At 42.9% G+C, this 24,397-nt stretch overlaps 1 protein-coding gene across 1 annotated transcript in view; it reads left to right on the forward strand.

Annotated features, from left to right (window-relative positions):
• The first annotated feature begins 17,040 nt into the window (after positions 1–17,040).
• Positions 17,041–24,397, forward strand: part of MARK1 (microtubule affinity regulating kinase 1) — a 166,362-nt gene continuing 159,005 nt past the window's right edge. The window contains exon 1 of the mRNA XM_075530470.1: positions 17,041–17,339. Within this exon, the coding sequence (XP_075386585.1) occupies positions 17,289–17,339 (51 nt within the window). The 5' untranslated portion in view covers positions 17,041–17,288. The remainder of the gene's footprint in view (positions 17,340–24,397) is intronic.

The following is a 24,397-nucleotide window of genomic DNA, read 5'->3' on the forward strand; positions in this document are numbered from 1 at the left end:
ATAAAGGGAAAGGACAGAGAGATGGATTGCATATTGACCAGAAAGAGAATTTGAACAAACTGGCCAAAGAGGTGATAGGTGGGCAAATTATCAATTGACCTGATATGGCACAGTCATCATCAGCTCCACTTGCTTAGGACCAGCAGAAGCACCCACTCTAGTGGCTAATAAGAAAGAAGATAGGAAGTTAGTGAGTAATGTCATACCAACATACAATCATCCATTAAATACAAATATGGAAACATTACAATAGATCATTTCAGTTCACATGAAGAAACATGACAGTGTGGCTCAAACAGAGTCAGAAGACTTTCCTCAGTAACAAATGACATTGGGATTCCCACACTGTGTCTCTGCTGCTGTTCCCTGTAGCTCCATGGGTCAGTGAGGGGCATCATGTCTCATAGTGGGGCCAGCCATGTTGTCCTCTCTGTGGACTGGCTGCTCCAATCAGGAACATTGTCCTCATGGCCTGGTGGGCCAGGATGTGCTCCACTCTCTCCTCCTCCCCCTTCATCTGCTCCCGTGTGCTCTGATCAGATATGTCCCTCTCCCGGAGCTGCAGAATCAATATCGTCCCTTGAAACAAATTCTTCTGGGGTGAGGGGCAGGCATCCATTTAATTTTTGGTACTGGGGCCAGTCTCCCAGACCTCTCCACTGGTTCTCTACTCCACACCGGAATGTTGCATTCACACCTTGAGGCACTGGGTTGAAGTCTGGTCATATCATTGGGTGCACACCTCCATGATACAATCGCTGAGGAAAAATGGGTGCATAAGCAAATGTGGCGAAGAAAGCTGATGGTGCCCGGCTATCAAAAGAGATAGTGTCTGGGGTCTTAAAGGCTTGAAGGTGAACAAGCGGCCATCTCGCTCAGAAGCAACAAAGCCCACATAGAAGAAACACACCAGCCTGTGCGATCACGAGGTGTCGACGGGATCAGGTATAAGGCATCATCAAAAAAAAAAAATCTTACCATAGCGAATGAAGGGGGAAGTGCAGAGTGGAGACCCAAAGCCCATTTGTTGGCCACTGGAGATCCCCTCACAGAGGGGTCTAGAGGAGGAGATGAGTCAGTCAGAGTGCGACATAGCACCGATGAAGAATACAGCTTTCCTCCAGTTCCTAAATGCTTCTTCCCCCGCCCCACTACCATGATCCGAATTCTACCTTGCAAGACTGGATAGAGCAGAGGTTGTACACTGGTGCAGATAGAAGCTGGAGGCACAGGGAATCCAGGGTGGATGATACCTTCAGGACCAGGGGTGTGAGGGGTGATACTGGGAGGGTCGAGGGTGAGTGGGTTGGAAAGAGGGAACCGATTACAAGGACCTACATGTGACCTCTTCCCTGGGGGTGAAGGGAGACACCGGATAGGGCATGATATGACAAAATAATAATTTATAAATTATCTTGGGCTCATGAGGGAGGGGGAGCAGGGAGGGAGGGGCAAAAAGAGGGCTTGATGCAAAGGGCTTAAGTGGAGAGCAAATGCTTTGAAAATAATTAGGGCAAAGAATGTACGGATGTGCTTTATACAAGTGATGTATGTATATGTATGGATTATAATAAGAGTTGTCTGAGTCCCTAATAAAATGTTAATAAATAAAAATAAACAGCTTGGCCAATGGCGGAGGGGGTGGGGTGGAAAGAAATGGCATTGGAAATATCTGGTAAGAAATTTAAAGAAATGGTCATTAGACTCCTTCAGTAGATTTAGACTCCTTCAGTAGATTGAGAGAAAGATCAATAAAAGCAAACACATGTTTAAATGCTGAGAAATTACAAATTTTATTACCCATTCTCTGTTTCTGCAAAAATTGCAAGCAGTAAATCTGATGGTCCTATCTATTCTGTACCAACAGTACAGTAATCAACCAACAGTAGTGTTGTTTTGTTGTTCTTGTTGGGGGAGCGTTCCATTCCTTCAATCGATGTTAGTTGGCTTACTCCCACATTCTGGGCATTATCCTAGGTGCTAAGGAGCCTGGGTGGAGTAGTGGTTACGTTGGACTGTTAACCACAAGATAAGTTCAAAACCCCAGCCACTCCCTGGAGAAAGATGAAGCTTTCTACTCCTGTAACTCACAGAGGCAATTATACCCTGTCCTATAGGGTCACAATCTACTTGATAGAGGTGAGTTTAGAGCTTTTATCCTGGGTGCTGGAGAGAACAATACTAGACAGAATATTCACAGTGCCTTCCACTAGTTATTATTATAAGAGCTATGATAATGGACTCGATGGCAGCTAATATGAAGAAAAAGTGAATTTCACTACTAGAGTGAGGAACGGCCTTAATTTTTATAGGATGGAGAAAGAAACTTGCTGAAATGGTTTCTTTGACTGAAAGAAAGTAATGGTAACACCTTTATAAATGTTGCTTTCTATTTTTAATACTTATTCATCACTTAACACCTGTCTTATTATCCAATATTCCCTATTTACAACAAAACTGAAAAATCTACTCCCTGACTATTTTGAGCATTCCTGACAGTCTGGCAGTAACAACTGCCAAGGGAAAGGAGAGTGGCACACTACCTGTGATGATGAAGATGTGTGTCCATTTGGCAAGGCCACAATTCTCAGTGGTTTCGCAGTTATTTAATGCTGTAATTTGACAGTTACATAACAACATAATTTGTCATTTATATAAAATGATGTAATCATCCTCTATTTTGTGATATAATGTGTATGATTATCCTTCATTGTCATATAATGCTACTTTTCACAGAATGACCTCGTCTTTGGAACCAACTGTCAATAAATGAAGAATAAGTATGTAAGAATCTTGATAAAATGTATATTGCTTTTTCTTTCACTCAAGTTAACTCATATATATACTCTCTAGCTCAGGGTTTGCATGACCAAAGCAAAGGAATGCACCGGGCGTTGCACCAGAGTAAAAGACAACTAAACTAAATGCTATCACAAACACGGTCTTGCAATAGTAGTATTAACAAACAAATGATACAAGTTGATACATAGGTAGTCCTGCAAGCTGAAGAGACGTGGGAAGGCAAATGGGAGTATAACTACTTCATATATATACTTTTGACAAAGATACTCTGCATATGTATTTGTCTTTTCTGTAAATATAGCAAAGAATATTGTGGAGCATCTCAGCCATAACCAAACACCTTGAGGGAATAAGTCACTGAGCTTGGGTCCTTAGGGCCACAGTCTCAGGGGACATCTAGGTTGATTGGTCCACAATTGGTAGACAACATTCTACAACCTTCTTTGGTGAGTAGTGACTGGCTGGGGTCTTAAAAGTATGGGAGCAGCCGTCTACGATGGAAGTATTGCTCTGTCCTTCTCTATAGCAAGGAAGAGTAAAGACAGAAAACCCCTCAAGGAAACCATCACGCCAACTAATAAATCACTAGAACCCCTGAGTCCATTATGCTGAGAACTGAGGGACCATGTGGTACTCAGCTACCAACTGCTCTGATCTGGACAGAGAAAGAGCGGGAAAACCACGTAGAGTAAAACTCAAAATCATTTTGAAAGACCAGATTTGCTTGTCTGAGAGACCATGGCCCTTAGATACCCTTTCGGCCTTGAACAGAACACACTTCACGGGACACAGGGGGCAGGGGTGGGGAGGAAAGCACTCTCAATCCAATCACCCTTATTAGACTAAAGGAGCAGAATTGACACTCTTCCCCGGAGTCCAGCTTCCCCCTCCCTACACCCCTGCTATTCCCTAAATAAACTCAAAAGGCAGGAAGGGGCAGGAAAAAGGATGAATAGAAACAGAACCCATGGAGGAAATGAAGAGTGCTACTACATTGTGGGATTGAAATCATTGTCGTGAAACAAAACATGTATGAATTGTGGAATGGAAAATGAATTTTCTTAGCCAAAAGAATCTTGTTAAACTACTGAATATTGGCCATTTACCTGGGAGTGATGGAGATGGAAAGTAATGGAAGTGATTAAGATAAAGCAGCTCATAATGATGAAAGTGCGCTGGTGACGATATAATAAGGTTGAGATAATATTAGAAAACATAGATTAAATACAAGTCACCATGTCTGGTAGATATCTTTACTATTGCTCTAAGGGACTACCCAAACTGCTCAGGAAACCAGTTGAGCTTTCTGCCGAAGATCACTGGAGACATTTCAAAATATCAAAGAAAGAAAGTAATTACCTTCAGATAGGAGAGAAGATCTAATCACTTCATTTTATTGATTAAAAAAATTTGAACCAGGATGTTGTGTTTGTTAAAAGTGAAAAAGACTCAATGCCTAATATATTTACATTATGAGAGTCTTAGATCTTGAACTGCCTAAACATTGTGAATGTCTACCACAGTGTAGACTGCATGTGAGGAGGGAATTCTATTTTGTCCACTGCTCTTTCTTAGGTACTTAGGACATTACAGTATCACTGCAATTCACTTTTAAATGAATGACCGTCAACTAAAATAATAAGTGGTATCAAAATGAATGTAGGAAAAGAAGAAAATTATCAAGTTGTAAGTGATATAACATTTAACATAGAAAAAATAACCAGAGGATATTTTTAAAATTAAGTTGACATTATGGAAAGAAACTACAAAACTAAGTTTCCTACACTAACAAAACAAGTACTAAAATCTAAGAAAAAGCTCAACCGTATATCATCCATGAAGTCAGATCATCAAATTACAGGCTATTGAAAGAGATGATGAATTCCAAGATATTCAATTCAAAAGGTAAAAAAACCCCATTCATTAGGGTGACTATCATGAGGCTGACACAAGATTGACTTGTTTCCTATATGACCTTAAAAATGTCAGTTTGCAAGGTGCCATCGTGTAGGTATGTCCACACCTATGTGAGTCCATTTACGGGTAGTCCCGATGACTTACTCTGCCATAAGTCAGTTCTGATTTAAGTCGAATTCTTTTTTTTTTTTCGGTCTTTTTATTGTCTTTTGCTATTGTTTCTTTATAAATCCAATCTTTAAACATTTTTGAGCAAACATGTGAGAATAATAACATCAGCATATTACATACTACAGCATTGCATGTAGTACACATTATTAATCATAAAATGTAAAAAAGAAAAAACCCAGATAGTCAAAAAGCAGATAGCCAAAAAAAATCAGATAGTAGTTTGTATTATTCTAATTTTTAAAAATTTCAGCCCACCTTTGATGTCCTTCCTCTTGACCAAATACTTCCTGTCAGTATAACTTGATTTATGCATATACTTGTTTAAAAGATTGTTCTATTGAAATATCAGTAAAGATAAACTCCTATCTATGGTTAAAAATTAATGACTAGTGGGGCCCAAAACCCATCTGCAGAGTATATAGTCAGATTAAGTCATTGGCAGATCCCTGCTAGCAACAGGCAAGGGTCTCGAACAGCTTTACTATCAGATAGGGATCATTGTAATCATGAGTGTACTGGATTGAACTTGATACTCAAGTCAGTTGACCTTCCTCTTGACTCAACCTGAAATTCTTCTAGGTGCAAGTATTTCTTGCTAGTTCCATGACAAAAATTTCTTCCCAGACCTTTTAAATATTAACAGTGGTCTTTTCTTTCTTAGTCACTATTTGTGTTTTTATCTTCAGATTATTATTATTTTATCCTTACCACTTTATATTGTTTCGGGTTTTCATTATTTCCGTTGCGTTTTCCAGTTTTTGAAGCACAGAATGAGTGGATGTAGACAGATAAGAACTGATGCAAGGGTTTATAGGGGAGATAGGGGTGAGGGGTGGGAGATAGGGAGGATGAGGGGTGGGTGGAGGGAAACAATGTGTGAGGGAGAGGGGAAGTAGCACTGGAAGTTGATGGTGATTACACAACTCACTTTAAAAGTGATTTAACCATTTGGGGTCCCATGTTTTTCCCTTGTCCCTGGGTTTGTTACAGGCCTGGTGGGAAATGATCAAGGGTAAGGTTGCTTAGAGAAGAGGTATACTCTAGCCCAGGTGGCGATGAAGCATGGTAGTAGGGCAGGAGGAAAGTCAAGGGAGATGGAGGAAAGAGCTAGGAGTCAAAGGGCATTCATGCAGGTCTAGACAAAGACATGTACATGCAAATATATATAGGAGGATGGGAAATAGATCTATGTGTCTATATTTATAGGTCAAGTATTAAGGTGGCGGAAGGACCTTGGGCCTCTACTCAAACACTCCCTCAATGCATGAATACCTTCTTTTATTAAATTGGAACTCTATGATGCTCACTCTCCCGACACAACGGCTGGAGCCAAAGTGGGTGAACAAGTAAATGTGGTGAAGAAAGCTGATGGTGCCCGGCTATCAAAAGAGATAGTGTCTGGGGTCTTAAAGGCTTGAAGGTGAACAAGCGGCCATCTAGCTCAGAAGCAATTAAGCCCACATGGAAGAAGCACACCGGCCAGTGCGATCACGAGGTGCCCAAGGGACCAGGTATAAGGCATCATGCAAAAAAAAAAAGATATAAGTGTGTGTATGTATGTGTATATATGTGTATATGTATATATGTATGTGTATATATGTATATATATATCATATTAAATGAAGGGGGAAGTGTAGAGTGGAGACCCAAGGCCCAAGTGTCGACCAATGGAGATCCCCTCATAGAGGGGTTTAGGAGAGGAGATGGGTTAATTAGGGTGTGAGGTAGTATCGATGAAGAACACAGCTTTCCCCCAGATCCTGGATGCTTCCTCCCCCCAACTACCATTATCTGAATTCTACCTTGCAGGACTGGATAGGGCAGAGGTTGTACACTGGTGCATATGGGAGCTGGAGGCACAGGGAATCCAGGGTGGATGATACCTTCAGGACCAAGGGTGTGAGGGACGATGCTGGGAGAGTGGAGGGTGAGTGGGTTGGAAAGGGGGAACTGATTACAAGGATCCACATGTGACCTCTTCCCTGGGAGAGGGACAGCAGAGAAGGGGGGAAGGGAGACTCCGGATAGGGCAAGATATGACAAAATAACGATGTATAAATTACCAAGGGCATATGAGGGAGGGGGGAATGGGGAGGGAGGGGGGAAAAAAAAAGAGGACCTGATGCAAGGGGCTTAAGTGGAGAGCAAATGCCTTGAGAATGATTGGGGCAGGGAATGTATGGATGTGCTTTATACAATTGATGTATGTATATGTATGGATTGTGGTAAGAGTTGTATGAGTCCCTAATAAAATGTAAAAGAAGAAAAGAGAAAAAAATGATTAGGGCAAAGACTGTACAGATGTGCTTTATACAATTGATGTATGTATATGTATGAACTGTGAAAAGAATTGTATGAGCCCCAATAAATTGTTAAAATAAAAACAAATAAATAAATAAATAAATAGAAGTGATTTAACCATGGGAGAAAAAAAAGAAAGTGTTCTAAAATGGAGTGTGGTATTGAACTATTGAATTGTATGATATGTGGCTTAAGTGCCAATAGAACTATTAAAAAATTAATGACTATACAGAATATGGTGAAAAAAAGCAGATAGTTCCAGGCTTTCAGAAAGAATAGCTTAAAGGCTTGTCTTAAGACAAGGAGCCATCTAAGTGAGGTGCCAGCTGAGTCCATGTGGAAGAAGCACACCAGCCTATGTAATCTAAGAATTATAAATAATAAAAAACAAACCCAGAAGAGGGAACCATATTAGAGCCTAAATTCTGAACACCTGGTTTGTAGAATGACAGTGGTTTGCAGATGACAGTGAAAGACCAAAACACGTTTCCAGGCCCCCTTGCAAATTAAGCCTCAGGAGAATCCCCTTTGACTATGGACCAGGGATGGGAAAGGCCTTGTTATTAGACAGAGGGCATTGTTGGGTGGTTTACTGCCATTGCAGTTGTGTCAAAATGTGACACTTGTCATTAGATCTCCCACTTGATCCAATATATAATTGTTCCAGTTTTTTTATATTTTCTACATGGTTTTCCTCTGTTTTAGTCTGTCATTTTTGTTCAGCTATTTGTGTTTTTGTTTTGATTTTGCATGTTTTTCTGTACATGATACCAAGGATAGATAAACAAGGATAGAGACAACAAGTGGATTAATAGTTTCAAAGGGACTTAGCAGAGTAGGTGGCAGGGAGAAATGGAGAGTTAACAAAAAGAAATAACCTGCATTGATAGTGGTGATGGTTGTGCAATTGAACTATTGAAATGCATGATATGTAACTTGTGTGTCAGTGAAACCGTCGAAAAGTAAACTAATTAATTTTTAAAAATTAATTACTATACAAATATATATCATTTGACAGAAGATATTTTAATGTATGCATTTACCTATACTGCACATATATCAATTACAGCAGGTAGGGGGTAAAGTTATGAAAGCTTGTTAGGCAGAACAAACACCTTGAGAGAATGAGTCAATGGGCCTGAGAATGATGGTGTCCAGAAACAAAATGTGTGAACTGTTGAATGGAAAACGGATTTGTTCCGTAAACTTTCAGCCAAATCACAGTAAGTTTTAAAAAATTAATGACTACCTAACTGGAATCTTAAACACTCATGCTGGCCAGCTAAGGTCTAGAGCAAGGGTTGATAAATGGCAGCTCTGGTGCCATATTTGGCTCTTTCCATAAGTACATGTGACTCTGAAGTGAAATTGAAAATGAAAATGAAAGAGATAATGGATATTTCATTTGTTTTTTAAAAAATTATATTTTTATGGCTCATGAATAATTTTTAAATTGTTGTAAAGGACATGATTGGTTGTTTCATCTAAAAAATTTGCCAACCCCAAGAAATGTACAAATGTGCTTGACACAATGGATGGATGTATGGATTGTGATAAGAGTTGTATGAGCCCCCAGTAAAATTATTTTAAAAATATTTTGCCAACCTCTGGGCTAGAGGAAAGAAGAGTATTGAATTGAGCACACATGGAATCAATTAGTCCAATGGACTAATGGACCATGTAAACATCAGTCTCCATAACTCTGACACTAGAACTAAATGGTGCCCAGCTGTCACCACCAATTGGTCTGAAAGGGATCGCATTAGATATAGCTGTCTAGATTGGGAGGGAAATGTGGAACAAAATTCAAACTATAAAAGAGACCAGACTGAGGAGATGATATCAGGGCTTATGTATAAAGAAAATGTTTTGAAAAAGATGATGGTAACATATGTACAAATGTGCTTGACACAATAGATAGAAGTATGGATTGTGGTAAGAGCTGTAAGAGGCCCCAATAAGATGATTTAAAAAAAAATTCTAAAAAAACCCCAAGCTTTGCAGTGTAAATGAAATACGAATGGCCGGATTTATAAACATAAAGGACAACTACAACAAAAGACCAGAATCACTGGTCTGATATAGACTGGTAGAACCTCTGTCACAATAGTCCTTAATTATTCTTCAGGTCTGGCACTGAAGTTCACCTCCATGGCTCAGTTTTCAGCCAATCTATATAGACAGGCCTGTATGGGTAATGATTACACTAGTGAAATATGCATATCTTGGAATAATCAGCTCTTTAAAGCTGGAATGATTCAGGAAGAAGGAGAAATGAAAACAGGCAACACAAGGAGAAAGTGGGGTAAGTGATGTCACGTTGAGGGCTTTGCAGTGAATGAGATATCTCAAAATGTGTATGAATTACTGAATGGAAAACTGATAATCTCTTCTAGAAATCTTCCCTCAATTCCCAATAAAAAGCTTAAAAATCATGACAACAGTAATATGACAAGGCAGTAAAATTAGCAACAACTATTTTAGTTCTAGAAGATCCCTGGTGAGGCAGCTGTTAACGTGCTTGGCTGCTAACTGCAAGGTTGGTGGGTGATTCAACTCACCAGCCACTCTACAGGAGAACCATAGGGAAGTCTGTTGCTGTAAAGATCGACAACCTTGGAAACCCTATGGGGAATCCATATTCTGTCCTTTAGAGTCACCGAGAGTTGGAATCAATTCAAATGGCAATGGGTTTGGCTTTAAAAAATTTATCTTTTTCGTGTTAACTCTGTAATAGACAGGACAGAATCTTTTTGCTATCCAGTCAATAACATTTACAGGGAACATATTTTGTATAATATTTGAACTCTTAATATACTTGTTGTAAGGTTTAAATTGTCTCCTATAATATGATAGCTATTCCTATGTGATTCTTCTTAGAAATTCAGTGGGGGTAGGGAATGTGAAAGTCCAGAGGCATTTACAACATGGAGCAACTCAAGGAAAATCATTTAGGAAACTGGGCACTACTATTTGCTAGGTATTGTGGTCGGACTCAAGGAAAGAGAATTCAGTATAATGTATTCCCTCCCCTTAAACAGCCCTAAGTCAGCTTGGAGGAAGGCCGTGTACACACCGCAGTGAGACGACAATAGAAGAATGCTCAAGGTACAGAGGCAGCACAGAAGGAGTGATTAATTAACTCTGTGGGTGTGGGGAGGAGTGAGGGAATTGGGGAAGGATTCCAAGAGAAGGTTTTAAAAATCAGCTCTGAGTCCATCCGGCAGAAATGAGAGGAGGACATTCCCGGAAGGGAACAGATGACACCATACTGCACACAGAGGAGTGAAGCAGTATGGTGTGTTTGGGGAATTCCAAGCAGGTCACCATTGCTGAACCCAGAGTCTTTGTGGGGAGTGGAAGGAGATTAAATATCACTTAGCTGTAGATCGTGTTGCAGAGGTAAACAGTAGCACGACCCAAACAGATGTTTTTACACTGATTCTTAGCTTCAGAGGAGGATTGTGACAAGTCTACTGATACACGGAAGACTCCAGCCATAAGGATAGGGAGCCTAGTGATGTGTAGACCGTGAGTTAGCATCAACTTGATGGCAGTGAGTTTGTTTGTGTTTTCTATAAACACAAGCATGGTTTGTGTACTCACAAAGGCTTTTCAGTTCCTCCAGGCCCATATACGGAGCCCTGGTGGTTCTGGTAGGTATCAGGCTATTAACTGCAAGATCAGCGGTTGAAAGCCATCAATGACTCTGTGGGAGAAAGATGAGACCATTTGCTCCTCTAAAGATTTTCAGTCTCAGAAACTTTACAGAGCAGGGGTCAGTGGATTTGGTTAGATTTCTTTAAATGTCTCTATATAACATGTAAAAGGCACCAGTTTTACATGATTTCAAAGATAAGATACCTCGCACCTAAGCCCCCTTTCCATTTCAGTGAATATACATTTTATATGATGAAGGTCGATGCACATAGAAGTTTGCTTGTTTGATAGTGTACAAGGGGGCTTCAAAAGTTCATGGCAAATTTTCATTATTTTTTAATCCCATTTGTCTATGAACTTTTAACAACCCCCCCTTCATATTTGTACTATGACTTAGGGCCCTAAGCATACCCTTGTTCTTTGTTTAATTATTTCCATTTAGGTTTTTGATCCATCTAGAGTTAGTTTTATATCTACTGAGAAATATGGGTCCCGCTCTAATTGTCTGCCAATGGAGATCCAGTTTTGCTCATACCATTGGCGAAAGAGACGATCTTTTCCCTCCATTTGATGCATTTCAGCCTTTTGTCAAGGATTAGTTATCTATAAGTGGATGAATTCAACTTTGGTCTCTCAAGTCTGTTCCATTGGTGTATATGTCTGTCATGCCAGCACCCGGCAATTTTAACAACTGCGACTGTAAGAAAAATCCTAATAGGGAATTTTAACTGTTGGAAAAGAAACCCAATACACTGCTCCACCCCATGTACTTCCTCATTCCTGCAACATACCCATCCCCTGACCCTGCTTCCTCTTGACAAACCCACGTCTGCACTAGAAATCCGTAGTATTCTACTTCTTTGACCTTGCTCATGTAGATAAAGCATAAAAGCTATGCCCTCCCACCATTGGGGGCCCAGATCTTCCAGAACGCTAGCTCCTCTGGGTTGCTAGCTAATACATTTTTCCTCTTTCAAGTTCTCCTAGAGTGCTGCCTGGTCATTCCTGAGTCACAATTTTGCTGTTACAGTATAGTAGGTTTGGAGGTCAGGAGGTGACCGGGCTTCTATTTCGTTCTTCTTTAGTAGTGCTGTACTTATCTGGGGTCTCTTTCCTTTCCACATAAAGGACTAGTGTTCCCATCTCTTTAAAAAATGATGGTACAGGTTTGACAGAGGATATTTCTACAGATGTATTCACAGGGCTGCATGAATATAGTAGAGCACAGAGAGGGCAGAGTTTTGAAACTTCTAAGCATCACTGAGCACCTGGAGGGAAGGAGCTGCTGAGCCCTGTGGGCTCAGGACTGTAGTTTGGAGGGACATCAAGGTAAATTAGCAGAATTTACCTTGCCCACAAAGACAGCGTTCTATATCTTTCTTTTGTGAGTAATGACTAGAGTTTTACAAGCTTATGAGCAGCACCTACGGTGCAACGATTGGTCTCTCCTTGTCTAGAGAAAAAACAATGAAGAAATCAAAGATCACGGACAATTTGTTCAAAACACTAATGGACCATATGAATTCTAGCCTCCACAATCCTGAGACCAGAAAAGCTAAATGGTAGCCAGCTGTCACTGCTAACCAGTCTGAAATAGATCACAATGGGAAGTCTTAGAGAGAGGGAGAGAAAAATGTGGTACAGAACTCAAAATCATAGAAAGTCCTAGAGACTGGTGGAATCCCTGAGACTACGGCCTTTAGTTACGCTTCAGGTCTGGAACGGAATTGACTCCATGGCTCAATTTTCAGTCAAGCAATAGACAAGTATGTCAAGGGAACGAGAAGACTAGGGTGCCCTTTGAAACAGTTCGCCATGTAAGATCAAGAGTATAGGAGTTCCTTGGGGAGGAAGCTCAGAACAAGAATAAAGGAAAGAAGGCAGACCGGAAGCAGTAAACATTGAGGCAGTAGGAAGAATGCAGTCAAAATATGGAAAACAAATTTACTTTTGATTTTCATTTGAATCACAAGAAAAAAATGAAAAGTAAACATAAATGTACATGTTTGCTTATAGAAGTACAATCAAAACCCCGTGTGTGTGTGTGTGTGTGTGTGTGTGTGTGTGTGTTTAAAACTGATTGTTCTTGCTGGCTGGCCAAGTCTTCGAGACATTCGATACAAGATAGGAAATGTGCAGTGTATGAGTTTACGATGTACTGAGCTGAATCTTGCACAGTTGATTAAGTCTTTATTTACAAACGACTGCAGTCTGTTTGTATGAATTTAACATATCTTTCCTTTAGCCCTTTAAAGAAAATATTGTAATTCAAGTGTCTGCTACTCTGAGGTGAAGGCTATTCCCTCTGAAAAATCACAGTGCTTGGTGTGTGGTAGAGTGGTGCTCCAAATAAATCTCTATTGAGTCAAAGAATGAATTATTATATTAAAGTGATCCTTGATAACTGAAACGTTGGTGATTTGAACTCACCCAGTTATTTGGTTTTTTCTACTCCCGTGAAGTGTTAGAGTCTGGTCAACTCACAGGGGCACTCCTATCCTGCCCTATAAGTCACTGTGGGACAGCATCAACTCAGGAGCATGGAGTATTTTGAGTAGTTGGCAGGGGAAAAGACCAGGTGTTTTATTGGGCCCCTGGTGGTATAGTGGGTTGCAAGTTAGGCTGTGGACCACAAGTTCAGCAGTTTGAAACCCCCAGCTAGTGGCTCTGCAGGAGAAAGATGGGACTTAATTCCTGTAAAGAGTTGGGTCTCTGAAACCCACATGGACAGTTCGACCCTGTCTTAAAGGCCTGGTCCGATGGCAGTGAGTTTGAATTTTAGTTTTTTATTCCTGCAAATATTACAGCCCAGAAAACCCTACCACTATCAGATGGGGTTGCTATAAGTCAGAATTAACTTAAAGGGCACCTCATAATAACACAGTAAAGATGTTTGATTTTTCAGTAACTATACCTCTTTATTCTACACTTTGACCTTATAGAAAAATGCAGTCAATAGATACATGATGTAAACCACGTATATAATTTTGTTTTCTGGCAGCATATTTCAAAAAAATAGGTAATTAAAATTCAATTTAATAATGTACTTAACCCAGTATCCCCTAATTATTAGCACCTCAACATGAAATCTTATGTATTTCATACTTATAGCATATCTCAATTCAGATGTTGAATTTTCATCTGAAATACTGTTTTAAGATTTTAGAAAATTCAGATAAAAGGTAGATCCAGATACGCACATTAAAAAAATATATATGTGAAAATGTCCTGATTATTGAATCAAATATCCATTATTAAATTTAAATTGAATTTCTGAAAAAAAATTAAAATTTCAGTCCCTTGGTCAGCACCATATCAACTGGTTTTACCAGGCTTTTCTTCCAAGTGTCTCCGAACTACGACTCATATCAACTGTTCGCACTACCCATTTAATAACAACAACCAACCCTGAAATCCTTTCAATGGCATCACTTCTGAATCATGTCAACATCACGTGTTTCAGAGTATAACTGTACTCCATAGGGTTTTCAATGACTATACTCTTTACGCGAGAAGATTGTTAGGCCTTTCTTCTGCAATGCCACTGTCTGCATTTGAATCGCCAACTTGCTAGTAGCTCCGTACAAACTACATCATACCACCCGCTAGAAGGGTCTCCATTGAATATGCTACATTTGGTTAATAATATTTAAAGAAAACATTCAAAGTCTACCAATGTTCCTTTTGGTTTATCTTCACAGTCAGACACACCCAGAGCATTATATAATAAAACCAGATCATTTTGTTCATGAGCATTGTTATTAAGAACTATAGCTAATTAGAGACAGAGCTTGAACGGGGAACAGTCTAAAGTGTACAGGAGATATCCTGGTCAAATGAGGTTAAACAGGCGCCGTGGCCCTGTGGCATAGTGGTTACATGTTGGGCTGCTAACTGAGAGTTTGAAACCAGCAGCTGCTTCGAGAAAGATGAGGTACTCTACTTCAATAAACAGTTAGTCTCAGAAACCCTGAGGGACAGTTCTACCCTGCCCTACAAGGCTGCCATGAATCAGAATTGACTCAATGGTAGCGAGTTTGGTCTGTGTGTTCGTCTGAGTAGACTAGAGAAACAAATCCAGAAACACGTGTATAATAGAGAACTTTATATCAAAGAGTAATCGTATATTGAAAAGACATTCCAAATCAAGTCCATAAGTCCGTTATTAGCCCCTGTGTCTGATACAAGTCTATAAATTTCTCTTCAGACTCACACAGCACATGCAATGATGTTGAATGCAGGAGGATCACAGGCCAGTGGGTGAAAAGTCTTGTGGATCCAGTGGCGGTAGAAGCATCTCAGCATTGGCATGGGTCTCCATGTGGCTCCTTCAGCTCCAGAGCTCTGGTTCCATCAGCATAGCTCCATGTTTCTTGTGTGGCTGGAATCGCTGACACTGTTAGCAGTACCCTCTGGGCAGTCCTGGCTCTCTCTAGTTGATCAGAACCATTACAATACAAGCTTCTGCCCTGGCAGCTTCAATACATCTTGGTGATTCAGGATCTCCACAGAGGGCCTAGAAAATCTTGCCCTTCCCTCTTGCATGCCGTAATTAAGGATGCAGTCTTGCTCTTCCAAAGCCTGAATTCTATTGGAGGACAAGTGAAGAGCAAAAGGGGCTGTGTGATTTTTTTTTTTGCTTTGTGTAATTGAGAAGTGATTACAAGATAAGATACGAAAGACATAAACACATGGATGATGTTCTAGAAATGGATGTGGACTGGGTGAATTTTTTCCCCCTCCTCAGAGAATTTTTGAATTTGCTATATTTAGGTCTTTGGAGACATGTTTTAAGGGTCAAGTGTTAAGTTTTCAGAAACAACCTTTAATGAGTCAGAATAAAAACCATCTGGTACAGAGATTCTTCGTTGAAATAGAGGGACTTCAGGGGAGAGGAGAATTTTCCCATCATCTTACGGTTCCCACTGGAGGTTCAACATTGGGATCCAACCCAACCGATTTCTAACTATTGTCCCTTTGATCTTCTGCCTGCCCATGAAAGGAAGTGAAAAAGTAAGTTTGGGAACCAGAAGGGAAAGGCGTGTAAAATCTGAGCTCTCAAATGCAAAAGCAGCAGCAGCCTTGCCTTCAGGGGCCGAAGGCCCTTAGTCATTGCACTACAATGAATGGCAGGAAGGGTGAGGAGCCACCTGGAAGAGGTAGGACAGGGCCGAAACCAGAGACAACTCTCCCTCCATAAACAAGCTCTCCTAAGTGACACTTCCTTATGTCCCAGGAAGTGACGACCAGCCCGCTTGGATCGCACGGCTCTGGGGGTGGGGGTGTCGTGGGGCGAGCCACGAGCCTTCTCCCACTGGCCGCGTTCCCAAGGTGGCCCTGCGGTCCAGGCCATCTCGTCACCCTTCCCATGCTGTTGACAGCCGTACCCTTGGCCCAGCTATTGGCGTGACCCCGCAGCCCAAGGCCCCAGGAGTAGAGGACTGAGGACGGTCTTCGCTAGAGCAAGGACTGACTGAGAAGGCTGGCCACCGGAGAGGGAGGGGAATTTAAGAATGGAAAAAGTCCCGCGGTGGGAGCTAGGAGGGGGCCGGCTCGAGTAGCATAGAACCCCATTCTTCCCCACAGAAACGGACAAACCCCACTTCCTCACTTCAGCGCCCTGCGGCACAGACCACCCCAAGCCCAAGCCCCCGAGGCTCTCGAGGGGCGTGCACTGCGCGGGGGAGGCGAGCAATACCAATAAAGCCTGGGCCTCGCGGGCCGAGCGCGCGGGCGGCGGCGGCGGCCCCGCATCCCTAATGAGGGAATGAATGGAGGGGCCCGGCTGGCGCCCGCCCACCCGGCGGCGGCCGCCAAGAGCCTGTGGGCGCTGCGTGCCGCGCCCGCCGCCGCGCGCACAGCCGGCTCGGCCGCTCGTCCGGGCACAGGCGCGGCGGGGACCGCGCGCGCGAGGCGAGACGCGCGCGCCGGGGCGCGGGGCTCCGGGAGCTGGGGCGCCGCACCCCTGAGGCGGGGCTCCGGCGAGCGCGGTGCGGGCCGCGGCCCCGGGACGCGCCGGGCAGGGCTTTGAGGCGCCGCGCTCACCTTCAGCCGCGGCCCGGGCAGCCCCGCGGGGCCCGGCCCGCCCCCCGGCGCCGCTTCCCCGCCTCCCAGCCGTCCGCGCCGCATCCTGCCGGCCTCGCCGCCCGGCCCGCGCCCGGCGCCCGCCCTCGCGCCCGGCCGCGTCCCCCGGCGCCGCCGCCGCCGCCGCCGCGGGAAGCGGCTCCCCCTCCTCTTCCTCCGCGTCCTCGGCCCCCTCTCTCCCGCCGGCGCCGCTCGCTGCACCGCCCGCCCCGCGGCCTGCGGGACCCGCTCGCCCGGCCCGGCGCCGGCCTTGCGCTCGCGTCCGCACCCGCTGCCTCTCGGCCCCGGCACCCGGGGACCCGCACCCCAGCCCGGCTGGCGAGACCCCGGCCCGACCCCGCCGCCCGCACAAAATGTCGGCCCGGACGCCATTGCCAACGGTGAACGAGCGGGACACGGAGAATGTGAGTAACTGGAGCCTCCCCTCGGGAGCCGCCGGCCCGAAGCCCTCCCGCGACCCCCGCCGCCCTGGGGTGGGAGGACCCCAGGCTCCCCGCCTGAGCCTGCTGGACCCCTCGCCCTCTGCTCAGCCCCCATTCTCCATGCCCACCCGCCGGCGGCTTCCCCCTAGGGTGAGGGTGGTGTGGGGGGGGATCGTAGTAAGTGGCGCCCGCTCCCTTGGAGTGGTCCTCCGGGGACCAGAGGGTGATGGAGGGCAGGGAGTCAAGGAGACGGCCGAGTGGGCATCCAAGATTGCTTTCCGTGCCTGCCTCTGCAGTCTGTGTCCCCAACGGCGGGCCGGTTTCACCCACCAGCTGGCGACCTCTTCCACCGAGCTGGTCTGGATCTTTCAGCCCTTGGCACCCCAGCCCCCGCATTGCCCCATGACTTTGCTTTTTGTACCATTGTGTCCATGTTTTGGGTCGTGGGCACCAAAGGGGGGGAAGGTCAGGAATAGGGACGGGCATGGAAGGAAAATAATGTGTGTGTGTGTGTGTGTGTTTGTGGGTATGAGTTTGTCACGCGCATGATACTCCAGTGGGTTTGAGCCAGGAGATTTCAGAGGACAGCGTCTGTCGCCCCGAGGTTACCGCAAAACGTTTAAAAGCCTTCTGGAGCCAAAGGGCGTTTTAGTCTCTCCCTCAAGCCCGTGGTGATAATTCAGGGCAGGTTTTACTTTAAATCTCTCTCTCCTCCTTCTTGCAGTGTCACAAGGTACATGTCTTTGAAGGAAGGATTTTCTGTGTCTTTGATCAAGATGCAGATGTCCCTGGTGTTGAAACACTTGAAACCCCAAGGAACGAGAGAGTTGTATGTTCATGTTTTGAAAAGTATGATTGTGTGTGAGTTCGTTTGTAGGAAAGTTTTCATCCCCCTCCTCTGCCTTCTTAAAACCAAACAACAAAATGACATGTAAATAGGGCCTTCGCTGTTTTTCGAGCTTGTTTTAAGGAGCTAGCATGGTGGTAAGTTTTAGTTGCCTGTTCAAAGCTCTCTGCTTGTCTAGTTAACTATCAGCCTTCCAGCGCTTGATGACACTACTCAATGCCTTCATTTGGATCGTAAAATAAAATAACGAAGTGGCTTGATGAGCTTAGAACAAAAGGCATGAGAAGAGATATAAGCTCATGTTCAAAGCTCTACCCCAAAACACCAAACTCAACTGCTGTCAAGTGGATTGTAACTCACAGTGGCCCCGTAGGACTTACTAGGACTGACTGCCTAGTGGAGTTTCCAAGGCCATACATCGTTATGGAACAGACTGCTTCCTCTTTCTCCGTTGTAGCAGCTCGTGGGTTTGAACCTTCGAATCCGAAGCCAAGTGCTTAACCACTGTGCCAGGAGGACTCCTTTAGACACTTTAAAGGCGAGTTTACACATATTATTTAAGGGCAAACAGAAACATTAATCTTATTCTTTTAAGGACTATTGTTAGATTACTTCAGAAGATATTTCAGAGTTTGCTTTTGTCCTTTCTAGTGCCATGCATTTAAAATGGTAAAAGTGTAAAAAAAATAAAAATAAAATGGTAAAAGTGTAAGGTTGCCTTCATAAATTATTTAGTATGCATCATAACGGTTGTTTTGAAAAAATATATAATACAGAATTTTGCTTGAGAGATTGAAGAATACGAGAGAAAAGATGAGATTTTTGGTTAAAATTTGACTAGATCCAAACAAGCTCAGATTTTTTTTTAATCAGGAAGTCTCGAAAAATTCATTTATGTCATTCAGTAGCGTGCATAAAAAGGAAGATGATGGCCTTTGTATTTACTAGCAAAAGACTCTGTAGTTAGCGTCGGAAGATTGGGAAAATACTTTGCTTTTATTTTTTTGAGGGGATGGGGTGAGGATCTTGAATAGCTTTCTTTCATACTTGTATGAATAAGGGACATTATATGGACATGAGATAGTGATATAGAAATATGCATCAAATAATAGTAAAAATGCATACAAGTTCAAAAATGGATTTTTAAAGCTAAGCATTAATAGGGTGATGATTGTGTGTGTGAACACCCTCAGAAAATGATTCAGCTGTATAGACGCATTTGTTCCTTTTCTGTGCATGTTATGTCAAAGTCACTTTTATGCTCTCCTCTCTAGTTGTCATTGTGTTGCACTTAAATACACCTGTTTAACCCCCTCCAACCACCCCTCCAATCGCACTTTTCTTCTATCTCTTGTGGAAAATATCTTTTATACAAGAGCTGTTAATTAAGGAATCTTGGTAGCACAGTGGTTAAAGCTCTGGGCTGCTAACAGCAAGGTTGCCAGTTTTAATTCACCAGCCGGTCTGCGGAGTCAAAATGTGGCCCTCGCCTTTTGTAAAGATGTACAACCTTGGAAACCCTTTGGAACAGTTGTGCTCTGCCCTACAGGGTCACAATGGGAAACGATTTGTCTGCAGTGGGCTTGGTTTTCAGTTGTAACTGTTAACAAATCATTAAGTATGCAGCTAGCGCTGCAGCTCAGCTGGAAGGGATACAGGAGGGGTAGGCCTTTCTACCCACTGAGTAGCCTACAGTGGAAGATAACTTGTAATGGGACTGACTGGATTGATAAGGTGTAGGTGTTTACTGTAAAGAGTACTAGCGATCGCTATTAAATTCCTGTTTGTGCCTTTCTATTCCCTAACTAATGGAACTTTATTTATTTCCCCTGTATGGGCTAGATTATCAAAACTGCTTGTTAACGAATATACTAATGGCACTATGGTAGTCAAATTTTTAGTCATTTTTAACTGAAGTAGCAGTAAAAATATCTGAAAGTTTTGGAATATTGAAGACAGCGACTATGAACATTTCATTATCTTTAGAAGACAAAAAATAGGCTTGTCTTGGTATTTATCATTTTCAGTTAATATAAAATTTTGTTTAACTTTGTTGGTGTTAGAGCCTGGGGGACAGGGTGCAGGGTGGTGTCCGTGGTGTGGCCTCCCTGAGAGCAGCAAGCTTGTGGGGGAGGGTTACCCCAATGTCAGCCCTGACACATAGGGATATTGCGCACCCTCTTCACAGCTGTCGTGTTTGAGTCCAGTGATGGAGCAACTGTGTCAGCCCGTCTCCCCGAGGGTCTTCCTCTTTGCACTGCTCCTCTGCTTTGATGTGCTTTTCCAGATGTTGGTCTCTCCTGGTAACACGTTCATAGTATGTGAGACAAAATTGTGCCATCCTTGTTTCCGAGGAGCATTCTGGCTGTACTTCTTCCAGGACAGATTTGTTTGTTTTTCTGGCAGTCCATGCCATGGTACTTTCAGTATTCTTTGCCAGAATCATAATTCAAATTCACTGATATAATGTTTTGGATTTTATTTTCTTGAGAATATGTAATTGATAGCCATTCCAAGGATTTAGACCAGTGTTTCCCAATGTGGGTGCTACCGCCGTGTGTGTGTGTGTGTGTGTGTGTGTGTGTGTGTGTGTGTGTGTGTGCTAGAACAATCCAGGGAGCTGCAAAAGCAGATTACCTACATTTCATCCTGGGTTAGGGGCTATAGTACAAAACTTTTAAATTGCCAGGGGGCACTAAATAGTTTTTTTCTGAAAAGGGGGTGATACTGCACATAAGTTTGGGAACCTATGATCTAGACCAGAAGTGGAGAGTATGTGACCCACAGGGTGTGTCAGGCCCATGAAGTCATCAATACCAATTAACATCCCATGCCTCACTGAAGGGAAGCAGTTCCAGCTGCCACATGAGGGGTGAGTTAATGAGATGTTTGACCAGTGTGGCCCAAGAGTGATTTTACAAATATCTAAATAGCCCTTGGCAGAAAAAGAGGTTCCCCATCTCTTGATTCTAGATGAAACATAGGAAAAAGCCTGGAGGCTGTTTCTGCAAAGCAGCTAGTGAACACCCCGTGGATCCCAGTTGACTCACTATCACCTGGATCATGGGATGGCACAGTACCTGGCGGTGGTTCCGTTCTGTGTATATGGGGTTGCCTTGAGATTGGGCCCACGTTCCCAGTATCACTAGTATATGAGTATATTGAGGGTACATTTAAACATTCTGAAGGGAAGTGCTGTAGTACTGTTCTCTTACACACAACTATATAGTCTAGTGAGAATGAATCACTTTTCTTTGAGAATATGCTGCATATATTTTTGGATAATATTTTATTAGATGAGGGATTTGTATGTGCCTTGTTAAAAGGCCCCAACTGGTTCAGTGCAGCAAAACAATCAATGATTAACTTTTAAGACAATAAACATGCTGTTGTCAAGTACGTCCGAGTCTGGCCGCACTCATCAAGGTCCCATAGACAAGGTCAGTTCCCACTCAGAGGGACCCTGTGTACAAACGAAGGAAAGATGGCCCAGTCCTGTGCCTCACAAATTTTGCCCTTCTACAGAGATTGGTCCCTCCTGATAAACTGTCCAAAGTACATGAGATGAAGTCTCACCAGCCACCCTGTGTGGTACATTATGGCTGAACTTCTTCCAAGATAGATTTGTTCATTTTTCTGACAGTCTGTGGTATATTCAATATTCCTTGCCAGTACAAGTCAAATGCATCAATTCATTATCCAATGTTTGTTTACAGATGAGCACCCTCCCTCCACCCTTCTGGTATGGCCACTCTCAGCACTGGTTCTGAAGGGATCATCAGTCCTGGATTCCCTGTGTTTCCAGTTCCTATCAGTACCAGTGTACATCCTCTGGTCTAGCCAGATTTGTAAGGTAGAATTGCGATCATGATAGTGGGGGGCGAAGAAGCATTTAGGAACTAGAAAAAAACTGTATGTTTCATCATTATACACTGCACCCTGACTGGTGTGTCTCCTCGACCGTTCAGTAAGGAGATGTCCAGTTGCCTACAGATGGGCTTTGGGTCCCCACTCCACACTCCCCCTCATTCACAATGATATGATTTTTTTTGTTCTTTGATCCCTTATACCCGATCCCTTCGACACCTCATGATCACACAGGCTGGTGTGCTTCTTCCATGTGGGCTTTGTTGTTTCTGAGCTAGATGTCCGCTTGTTTACCATCAAGCCTTTAAGACCCCAGGCACTATCTCTTTTGATAGCCAGACACCATCAGCTTTCTTTGCTTATGCACCCATTTGTCTTCAGCGATCTTATGGGGGGGAGGGTAAGCACACAATGATACGTTTTTTTTTTGTTCATTGATGCCAAATAACTGATTCCTTTGACACCTCGTGATCACACAGGCTGGTGTGCTGCTTCCATGTGGACTTCGTTGCTTCTCAGCTAGATGGCCGCTTGTTTATCTTCAAGTCTTTAAGACCCTGGCTATATCTTTTGATAGCAGGGTCCATCAGCTTTCTTCAAATTTGCTTATGCACCCTTTTGTCTTCAGTTATGTGTCGGCATGATGAGCATGTATTCTCTGCTTTCAAGCAATATACAACAGATACCAGCAATGATAGCCCTTCGTTTGTATCTTTTTCTAAATTTACCTGAATTTCTGGCAGTTCATTGTTGATGTACAGCTGTAATGTTTTTTTCCAATTTACCTTCAGCAACATTTTACTTATGTATTCTGAATGTTACGTTTTCTGTCAGCTTGGCCCAAGCAGCACACATGTGTGATGTTAATGCTGTTGTCCAATAATTTCCACATTCTCGTGGATCACCCTTCTTTGGAATGGACACAAATTTGGATCTCTTTCAGTTGCTTGGCCAGGTATGACTTCCATATTTCTTGTCCTAGACAAGTAAATGTATTCAGCATTGAATCTGTTTGCCGAAACATCCTAATTGGTAGTCCCTCGAGTCCTGGACTTGTTTTGTTTTTTGCCATTGCCTTCAGGACAGCATAGACGTCTTCCTTTAATAATGTCAGTTCTTAATTGAGCTGAAATGGCTGGATATTGACTAATGCATTTTTTTCTTTTTTTACGTTTTATTAGGGGCTCATACAACTCTTATCACAATCCACACATATGCATACATCAATTGTATAAAGCACATCCGTACATTCTTTGCCCTAATCACTCTCAAAGCATTTGCTCTCCACTTAAGCCCTCTGCATCAGGTCCTCTTTTTTTCCCCCTCACTCCCTGCTCCCCCCTCCCTCATGAGCCCTTGATAATCCACAGATTGTTATTTTGTTATATCTTGCCCTTTCCGGAGTCTTCATTCCCCCCCTTCTCTGCTGTCCATCTCCCAGGGAGGAGGTCACATGTGGATCCTTTTAATCAGTTCCCCCTCTCCAACCCACTCACCCTATGTATTTTTTCCTTCTTCTGATACTTCCTACCTTGTTCAAAATTTTACCCATAGAATCCTTCTGTATTGCAACTTGAGGCTTGAAATTTTCCTTCATTTCTTTCAGCCTGAAGAAATGGTGAGCATGGTCTTCCATTTTCGGTCTTCTAACTCCAGGTTTTTGCACATTTCATTATAATACTTGATGGAGCCTTCCTAAGCTACCCTATGAGATCTTCTGTTGATCTCATTTAATCATTTCTTTCATTTGCTTTAGCTACTCTATGTTGAAGAGTCTTTTCTGACATTCACTCCAGTCTTTTCTTTCTTTCTTGCCTTTTTCATGACTGTTTTCTTTGGGTATGATATCCTTGATGGTCTTTGGTCATTAGTGTTCAATGTATCAAACCTATTGAGATAGTCTCAAAATTTGCGTGGAATGTGGACTTTAACATTTTTCTTCAGCTTCAGACTTGGAGTGGCATATGAGTAGTTGCTGATCTGCGCTGCAGATGGCCCCTGGTCTCCTTCCGAGTGATGAGCTTGAACTTCTTCATAGTCTCTTTCCATAGATGTAGTCAGTTTGATTCCCTTATGTTCTATTTGGTGAGGCTCACATGTACTCAATGTTTATGTTGTTGAAAAAATATATTTACAATAAAATCATTGAGCTTGCAAAGTTTTAACATGCACTCTCCTACATGTTTCTTTAAACAAGGTAATATATATATTTATTTTTATTTTAATAAATTATTTTATTGGGGGGCTCATACAACTCATCACATCCATACATCAGTTGTGCAAACACATTTGTACATATGTATGTGGCCATCATCATTTCTAAAAC

The sequence above is a fragment of the Tenrec ecaudatus genome, chromosome 1 (genome assembly GCF_050624435.1).
Source record: "Tenrec ecaudatus isolate mTenEca1 chromosome 1, mTenEca1.hap1, whole genome shotgun sequence".
Lineage (NCBI taxonomy): Eukaryota > Metazoa > Chordata > Mammalia > Afrosoricida > Tenrecidae > Tenrec > Tenrec ecaudatus.